Raw genomic sequence first — 9,738 nt, 5'->3', positions numbered from 1 at the left:
ATATATATATATATATATTTATCTTTTGGTAAATATATTTATGTATACGACTACTTGACCACAAGCCCCCTGGAGGCCGTATAATGCCTACGGTGGTGAGCTACGGGCGGGTGTTGGAAACCACCCTCTACTGTCCTGAGAGGAAAAATGAAAAGATAAAGCATATCAAGTGACATTGAGGGGGAATTCAGCTAGTGGAAGAGAAAAGGTTAGAAACAAATGCAAGGAAAAGAAGGCGTTAAAGGACGCGACAGAGGTGCTTTGCGTTGCCTCCCGTAGGCGTACAACAATAAACGGGTGGAGCAAACACATAAAAGCGAAAGAAGAGCGCGCAAGCCGAGGAGAGGGGAGAGATGTAGAAGGATTTCTGTGCGGTTTCACGACGCTTTCCACGGAATCGCTGGCGTGTTTGAATTTTCTTTATCGTTGTCACAGTACTTTCATTGCCCCCCTCTTTATCTTTTCCCCAGACGGCCTGATCGAATGAAAGAAAATAACAAGAAAGGGTTAGATATTGGAATGTGATGCGCGCCGATGGGAAAACAGGAACAAAAACAAAAGATAGTACTGAGGAGTCAAATATGCATAGAAGTAGTACAACAGCATCGGATACAAAATAAATTCAAACAAAAGGAAGAAGGTAAGAAAACAAAAACAAAAGAAAAAAGGTAGCACTAGCCGAAAAATGGGAAGGAGGACGTGCAGAGACAAAGGCCAATCACGGCAGTGTTAATGGCGGAAGAAGTTTTATTGGCTATTGAGTAAGAAATATATATTTTATTTAGCAGGCGAAAAGAAATAATTAAGGAAGGTACGCTGAAGGTCAAGTAAGAGAGGCAAAGTTGTGGGGGGAAGATCACAGTAATAATAATAGGATCACATCAGCGGGTATCCAAGAACATATATATATATATCTTTACACCCGTACCAGTGAATGCTCGTCTGCGTGCGGCTTTTTTTGGAACCTAAATGCCAATCAGCGGGAATATGTGTCTATCCATCCTTTTCATAGACTGTGAGGCACAATTCACACAATCACGTCATAAACCGCTGTGACGGTGCCAAATGTAATGGCAATGACGCCTGCAAAAAGAAGGGCATATGCACCGAGGTAGTGTCCCCATCCCACGCCTGCTACACTAAAACCACCAGCATACATGAACATTAATGAAGGGAAGACATAACCAATGAAACCACCTGAGAGACCACCCACGAGCCCAAACACCATGCGGATGTCAGGGATGAACAGACCAGCGATTAGCGAAGCCACAGCCATTGCACAACAGAACAGGGCGTTCTTCCACCACGCAACGGTGTGCACGCTTATACCAATAACGTGGTAAACAGCGTCACGGCAAGGGAACATGTGAAGCCCATATCCCACGCATATCTTAAACATAATACCGACGTACGCCACACCCATCTTTACGTCGGTCAGTGGGTTGTACATCTTCAGGATGGAACTGTTTACTTCACTACCGAACTGCAAATAACCAAACAAACCAGCGAGGAAATACAGGCAGAAGCTCATGAGTGCCCCCGCCATCGCACTCACCGTCATGCGTCGCACAGACGGTTTGTACATTTCTTCGTACACCTCAAAACAATTCACCTGGGACACATACACAAACAGGAAGATACCCAAACCATTGATGCTGGCATTTCCACTCTGGAAATAAATGATATCGTCCCGCATGCCGTTGACTGCGAGGAAGTGACCACTGTTAATGATAATGCAGATCACGAAGAAGAGAACAAACACGATAGCCGATGCTGAGAGCACTCGTAGCGAGTTAATTTCCTTCGGCAAACAGAGTGGCAGCATGAAGAAAAACCAAATTGCCACCGTCAAGAGCCGGATCGATGATTCTGATCTCAGGCCCTCCGATGTAGCGTCGGAGCTTTTCACAAATGTTTCGATGGCATCGCGAATGGATATGACATACGACACCTCACCACCAAAACATAGCGACCACATACATAAGGCTGCCATGTAGTCCGCACCGCGACCGAGAAGAGTGCGCGTCAATTGCTCATAACTCCTCAATCCAGTGCGCTCCCCAACACTAGTCAAAAGAGCGAAGGAATACACAACCATGATGGCAACAACAATGAGGTATATTGTACTCATAACGATGCCAGACATCTGAAAAGCGACGGGGAGCGCCACAATCCCAGCACCAACTGTTGTGCTTGCGAGATTGAAAGAAGATGATACAATGCCGCCGTACGGGATGATTTTGTGCAGAGCTTTCATGAACGCATTATCGGGATTGCGGCGCTTGGCGACTCGGCGTGATCGCTCGAGGGCTTCATCATGGACCCGTTGCTCAAAGGCCGTAGGCTCGTGAGAAATCGCGGATTTATCTTCGCCTAGTCCTTCCGTCATCGCGTCTTGCTTGACCTGCGGCTACGTTAATGTACGAAGGAGGAGGAGGGGGCCCAATAATAAGCCGCCTTAGTGTGAAGCAAAACGCAAGCACAAAAGAGCGTATGTTCGCCCTAGTCAGATATCACTCTTGGTGCAGCAGACAGCCGCGATTCCTGATGCCTTTGCTTTATTAAATTTTATCTTGTTATATCTTACTTGATTTTTCTTTAAGCTTAAAGTCTAATTTCTTTTTTGAACCTCTTCCCAGACTTTGCGGTCTGTTGACGCTTCCTTTTTAGGTGTTGTCAACCTCTTAAGTTAAGTTTAACCGTTTTAGAGACCTGCCTACCCGTGTTTACAAAAACCTTTTTTAATGGTGACCGCAAAAAATGAATAAGTTCGGAAAGTAAAAAAGAAAAGGAGGGCATGGAAGCGACGAAACGTGCAGGAGCAATATAATTATATTTGTGTGCATTTGTCAGTTCGTTTTAAGGGCCATTTACGAGATCGTTATTTTAATTCCGAAGATAACTAAACATTTCACTGTAGTTCCCCAAATCACCTATTTTTCAGTTGCGGTTCCGCTTCGTAAATAAAATAAAGAATAACAACAGTAACAATGAGCAAGACGAAAAGGAATACGTTTCGGTTTCGAAGAATGGGAGCCATAACAAATAGCAACGTTAATCGAGGCAAATAAGAAAAAAAATGTTAATTTTTCGCTCCGCTTTGCCCACTCCTTCACGATCACCACCACCACATGTAAATATAAATTAAATGGGTATATGGTACTAATAAGCGTATAAAAGATGAAGGAAAAATCGCAAACGAGAGGGAAAAAAGACAGCAAAGAAGCACACACCCATATATATATATATATACATATAAGCTTCTTAGCAAGATCAAAAAAATACAGTATTACGTTTTCCCGGTGTTTCTTTTTTAAAGAAACATTGTTTGCTCTCCGGTCCACCCTGGAGAGGTTGCTAAATTATGTAAAGCTGAGCAGTAGCGTGTAACCATTATAGTAGTGACAACAAAAGTACCAACGTGTCAATAAAAAAATAAATAACAAACCACAATGTGCTGTTGGTCTTAATAGAACCGAAAAAGGCAAAAAAAAACTTTGAATAGAAGCAGCTGTACTGTCCTCAAGTCACTGATAGCATTAGTTAGAGTTGCACTTTACTCACCCAAATCGAACTCTTTCAGCCGCTCATCAACCAATTCTGAAGCGACACATTCCGTCGGTCGTCGCGAATTGCGTATCTGATACTCCGTGGCCACATCTTTTAGCATCCCCTTCACACTAAAGGTCGGCATGTTTTGAAATACCTTACAACTCTTATGAATAGCCTTAAATTCCACCTGTATTCCATTACCTGCGTAAGTGTCCAGTAGCAAACCAATCACATATGGCTTGGAGGTGTTCACATCATGGATGCGCGGAATCACAAAATAAGGACCGCCTTCTGGTTCAAATGTATACTGCAGTGCCACACTGCGGGAGAAGTTGAATTTCAGCTGGCGGCCGGGGATCTCCACATCCACATCACTTGCACATTCCATCTTTTCGTACTTGCCGCTGTGTCGGGAAACACTGACGAGTAGCGCTGCATATTGGACCTGTTGCTGCTTGGCGGACTGCTGACTTCCATCTGCTGTGTTGCACTCTTCCTCTTGTGAAAGAACAATATATGCAGCCACCGGATCGCTCACATTAATTTCTAAGCACACCGTTGGGTACCCGTCCACAAAGTTTCCTCGAATTCGGTAGTCATACCAATTGTTCCTCACATGACAAACGCCACCACCAGCAAAGACGTTGAGGGCGTCACTCCACTGCAACCAAAACATGTTGTCGTCTTTTGGGGACTCCATGCCGCTTGGAAAACATGCACTTTGCACCGAGGGATACTCTTCCCACAGCTTGTCGCTCTTGCTCCACCTTCCTTTCCATTCCTCGCCAGTGCTCCATGGGTTGCGAACCTGTAGGAGGAATAAACCCATTTCTTCAAAGCATTTCACCTGCAACACGCTGTATCCGGAGTGCGCCTGCAGCCCCAATTCCTTACATGTAACTCGTGGCTTTCGCGCTTCTGTAGTTGGAGAGGTATCGCTTGGTTGTGCGGCTTTTAAGGCAGCGGGAGGCGGTGTGTAAAGCACCGTAATGTAGCCCCTTTTGTTATACATGACAAGGCGTTTGAAAAGTTTATCGTCCCCGTTTACCGCACTTTCCCAGTCTGTGTCGAAACGTGTGATTGGGAAGCCAGTGAGATCTTGAAGAGGGTCCAGTGGATCCCCACTCGCGATGTTGGAGTACGAATGATGGATTTTTGCATACGCCTTTTCCAGCAACGCAACCCACAACCGCCGAAAGTCCACAGCACAATGTGCGTACTCGGGGCCTTCACGGTATGCAGGCAAGTAATCATCAATAACTGTAGGACGCCACCAGCCGCCGCAATTCAATGTCACCCAGTAAGCCCCAACTCTGCGCTCCGCCTTCCCAACAGAAGGGGAAACCGGATGCCGGAATAAATCTCGGATCTTGTCAGGCATTTCCGCAAGGCACGCAACAGCAGATGTGAAGTAACTGTCCCCCAACTCGCCTTGTGTTACATGCGAGGGCGCAATACTGCGGCGAAAGAGTCGGACCTCATCCAATTGACTCTTTGGGATGTAATCGCATGGTCGACGCCACGGAAGGCTCTGAAGGTTGTGCACATCGACATCAGGTCTGGAAAGAGAACGATCGCAAGGCCGGAAGCTGCAGTCGATGTATGGCACTTGATTTGCTGTGCAGTGCTCCAGCAGCTGCTCCTCCTCCAGTTTATCCGCGGATGGAAGATGAAGTTCCTCCGCAAGTTGCTCTAACTCGGATTGTATTTTACCATTCATAGGTCCATAGAATTCGGCACGCTTCCTATTGGATAGTGCTACTGCTTTCGCCATGCATTTGAAGCCGTTCACTTTGCCCTCGATGAGCTTTCTCGTCTCTCCCGGGTACACAGTGAGGGAGGCTTCGATTTCTTTGTTACTTTTAGCAAATATTTCAACTCCGTCACCTGGCTGCAGTTCTGACTTTGCTCCAAAGCGGAAACGAACCCGCATTTCATACTTTTCTGTATCGTTGTAGAAGTGCCATGCATCGTTGCTGGTGATTATCTTGTATAGCATACCGTGCTCAAACACATTCGAAACCTTTCCCTCGACTGAGGGGCCCCGCAATAAATACGACCCCGGCTTTTTCAACTGTGAGAGAAACTCCACCGTTGTGTTGATTGTCGCGTCTTCGAATTCGTCGCATTCATCATCATTCACATATGGTGGTGACAACTCCACGCGGGGGGCGACATATTTCCTTCCGCTTTCCGCATCCTGACGCATCTTTCGCATGCGCTCAATATCCTCAAAACTTCGTGGCAGCAAATCTGGTAGCGGAGTGGTTACCCTAACGATACGCATTTCGTCATCTTCCACGTTAAACTCCGGTAGAGTCACCGCTACGGTTCTTGACGCAGAGGTGTTACCGTTCGCCAGAAGACCACCGCTGCTCGTCATTTCGATGCAACTTCCCGTAAGAATTGCGAAAGGTTTGTTGTGGAATGCTATAAATCCAGTTCCGGGGGAGGAAATAAATATGTTGACAATGACAGTGATAGCGATAAACCTGACAAGGGGTGCTCGGAATGCAGTTCAACACTGTCAAAGTAATTGATGCAAAAATTCCGTTTCTGTTTACGTGCTATAGAGGCGGAGTATGCACCAACTATGTACGAGTGTAATTCACCCCAAACCAAATAAATTTGGGGTCCGAGCTTTGCTGCAGTGAAGATGATGAAGTTTAATAGCCTTTTTCTAAGTGTAAAGTCCCACACGTAACACTAAAGAGAGAGGTGCCATGCGACAGGTGTGAACATACTCAAAAAAAAAAGGATGATTTAAAGGGTTCGCGAAGCAAAGGTGGAATATTATTGGTACTATACAAATTAACACAAGATTATTGCAGTTAAACCCGAATAAAATACCTTCGCTGTGGTCAGCGCCTTTTTGCTCAGCACCGTAAATTTTCTTCTTTCTCTCTGTGGATCCGCAGACACAATACGGAGTCTTGCAGCGTTGTGTGGGTGACTTGGCGCAGGATTAATAAAGGGTGTCATCCACTTGAACTTCATCCCCTGGCCACGGGTGGCGCAAATAAATAAATAAAATATGCTACGAAACGGTTTCTCCTCGCGGCCACTCACTCACTTACTTACTCAAAAAAAAAAGCATCTCATTATTCTATAAGGCTTTAGGCTTTGTAATACATTCCCAACCCCCCTTGTCTCCATCATAGACTATTACGCTCAGCTATCAAGTATACTTGACAGACACAATAACATTTTCATTCTCTCTCCTTCTATATTTCTCATTACAATGGTATAACCCAATACGACTCAACCTGTTGGTTTATTATTTGAAATCCATCAGCTCATGGAACAAAACCTTTTCCGTATCGGCAGTTGTAGAGGTAAACGATTCCTTTTTATTTATCTCTCTTTCTCTCTTTCTTATCCACATAACCGGCTGCATTTATATGAGGCAACGGTGCCTTTATCCAAAGTCATTACTTCTACTACTTTTACTACGGTTGGGAGATGAGCCATAAATGACACAAAATCCCTGCACTTATACGTTGCTGTGGCGTAATAATACTTGTGAATGTGCAAAACAAGAGAAAAAAAGAAGAAAAAGCGTGAAGAAAGAAAAGAATATGTGTAATAATAGCCATTGTTAGTTAGTTATTTGTATTTTTTCCCCCCTTTCTTAACATAACGACGAGTGAACCAGCAACTCGGCGTTAGACGTGCGGTTGCATCTTCCAACTGGACAAGAGTGCAGTAATAATAGTAGTAATAAAATGGAGAGTAAGAAGGTGATGAAAAGCATTACCAACGAGTACAATAAAAAAATAACCAACCAAACAAAAAAATATTTATCTATCGAAGGAGGAAACAAAGAAGAAAATAGAGTGGAAATGACATCAAGGAAACAAAAAACAAACAAGAAAGTACAGATTGAAACAACAACACCAAAAACAAACAAACAAACAAACACAGACAAACAAACAAACACCACTGAAGGGAATAAAAAAATAAAATAAATGTAAACCATCAAGTAAAATAAACCAAACATAGTAAAAAAAAATAAACAAAACAAAAAGAAAGGAGAAAGTAAGAACAGGTTATGTGCATGTGATACATGTGTGTAGGCACCGTGTAACAAAATATATGATGAAAAGGAAGAAACTACATGCGATAACGCATGGACATTTCATCTTCCCGTTGTTGTTTTAAAGACACGCAAAGGAAAAAAAAAAACAACAACGGAACGAAATACACATACATGCGTACACAAAACAAATGGGTACCATTAAGTACCTGAGTTGCATGCTCCCCTTTTTCTTTTTTCTTTTTTTTTTTCCACCTCAATCAGAACTGATCACAATTATCACATTGATTTAAAATATTTATCATTTTTCCGTGTTGCTGTCTGACCTTCCTTCCTTCATTTGTTCCTTCTCTAAATGTTTCTACGGTTCCTTCCTTCATTTTCTTTCCTAAAATAAATAAATAAATATGAAGAGTTCACAAATGAGGTGCAGTGCTTCCTCTATCTTAGACGCGCGCGCGTTAAGTTTAAGTTCTGATCACTTTTTTATTTGTGAGTTAATTCATCAATCCTCAAGCTCTTCCTTCCCAGCCCTTGACCGTTATTTCTTTTTTTTTTTGTTTCCTCGTCTCGCTCCACCTTTCATTTTTATTTTCATTTCATTTTTTTTCCTTTTTTGTTTTTGTTTTTCTTTTCTTCCCACTTAAATAACGATATGCCGGCATAGTGATCCTTCATTGAGTACGATAATAATTCCCGTGTCTGTACGTAACATAATATAACATTGTTGCCTTGTTTTTTTTCTTTTTTTCTTTTTTCCTGAGCTCTGTTCACTCTCGTGATTCATCTTCTCTAACGCGTTCCGTCCGTGTCGCTGTCATGTTTCCTTAGTGGGCGTTATGGAATAAATGACTGTATGGACGGCGACGTCAAGAGGGAGTGAATTCCTTACAGTTCATTCATACAAACAGTTTCATCCCTGTCATGCACCTTCACATGAAAAAAAAAAAACAACAACATTCTCGTGCACACATTTGCAGAGTCATTCGAAAAACACACAACCTGAGAGACCCGCTATGTACATATAAGAATGTGTATACATACATATACATGTAGATGTGCCAATGACCACTACAGACCTTTATCTTCCTTTACCTCCATCTTTCTTTTCCTTTTTCTTTTTTTTTTTGAATCGGGGTAAATTTTGTATAAATTCGATATCATTGACGAGTGACATATTTCTTGCATTTCTTTCTACTTATTGTATCCTTATTCATCACTGTCAGTTTCATCACCCGGTATTTCAAAGGCATCGGATGCAGCCACCCTGAACCTGTCCAATCCATCCTCAGAACTTTCGGAATTGTCGTTTCCATGGTTTTGTGGTGAAGGCGGCGCTTGCGGCTGCGGTACGTCCATTGCCGGCTCGGGTTCATCGGCTTGGGTCTCTTCAACAACGGGCACTTCTTCAGCTGCAGGTTCAGTTGCAATCTCCTCAGCTTCCGGCCCTTCTTCAGCTTCCAACTCTTCTGTAAGCTCGCAGGATTCCTCATGAGCCGCTTGTGAGACCTCTTTATCCATTTGCGGCTGGTCATCGTTTAGTATTGTTTCAGCATTGAGTGACACAGGTTCTTCTGCTTCAGTCACGATATATTCCCTTATTGCCTCTGCATCTTCTTCATTGTTTTCGTAGTATACTTCCGCTGGAGAGAGGCCCCATCCCCAAAAGGGTGTTGGTTCCGCATCAGCTGCTTTTACTTGCCATTCACGTACAGCACCAGGCACCCGGTAGGAGGTAAATGTGACGCAGTTGCGAAACACGCGACAAGTCGGTTCAAGTGTGGTGAAGTGAATGTCAAGCTTTTCGTCCAATGGTGTGCTGGACCGAATGCCAATTACGAAACCCTTGCGGCGACCCTCGCATGTTCCCCCGCGGTGGATGCGAGGAATGACAAAGTATGGAGTCTCGCTGGCTTCAAAGGTACATTTCATCGCAACGTCTCGCCCCACAACAAAGTTAAAGCCTTCTGCAGGGGTTTCGGGATCAGAGCTGCTGCATTGATACACAAATTGTTTATTGCCCTCCGCACGGGAGACACACAGTAACACAGGCGACAGTTTTACATCAGGAGACTCTAAGGGAAGACCGCGTTTATCCCTCTGCGAAAGAGTTAACACAACTTCAACGGTTTCCTTTGCCCGAATCATAA

At 43.8% G+C, this 9,738-nt stretch overlaps 3 protein-coding genes across 3 annotated transcripts; all 3 read right to left on the bottom strand.

Moving 5' to 3' along the window:
- Positions 1-1,027: 1,027 nt before the first annotated feature.
- Positions 1,028-2,389, bottom strand: TEOVI_000772600 (amino acid transporter, putative; the record flags this gene model as incomplete). Its single annotated transcript, XM_067220733.1, has 1 exon — positions 1,028-2,389. The coding sequence occupies one exon, from the start codon at positions 2,387-2,389 to the stop codon at positions 1,028-1,030; it is 1,362 nt and encodes a 453-aa protein (XP_067076834.1).
- Positions 2,390-3,556: 1,167 nt separating this feature from the next.
- On the bottom strand, positions 3,557-5,935 carry TEOVI_000772500 (cysteine peptidase, Clan CA, family C2, putative; the record flags this gene model as incomplete). Its single annotated transcript, XM_067220732.1, has 1 exon — positions 3,557-5,935. One exon carries the CDS (start codon positions 5,933-5,935, stop codon positions 3,557-3,559), a length of 2,379 nt encoding a protein of 792 aa, XP_067076833.1.
- A 2,862-nt stretch (positions 5,936-8,797) lies between these two features.
- TEOVI_000772400 (calpain, putative) lies at positions 8,798-9,736 on the bottom strand (the record flags this gene model as incomplete). The annotated part of the gene is made up of 1 exon (XM_067220731.1): positions 8,798-9,736. One exon carries the CDS (start codon positions 9,734-9,736, stop codon positions 8,798-8,800), a length of 939 nt encoding a protein of 312 aa, XP_067076832.1.
- Between the last annotated feature and the right edge of the window lie 2 nt (positions 9,737-9,738).

Source organism: Trypanosoma equiperdum (assembly GCF_001457755.1).
Source record: "Trypanosoma equiperdum strain OVI genome assembly, contig: ctg_1211, whole genome shotgun sequence".
Classification (NCBI taxonomy): Eukaryota; Euglenozoa; class Kinetoplastea; order Trypanosomatida; family Trypanosomatidae; genus Trypanosoma; species Trypanosoma equiperdum.
The sequence above is the reverse complement of the archived record's forward strand: the minus strand, read 5'-3'. Positions and strand labels throughout refer to the sequence as shown.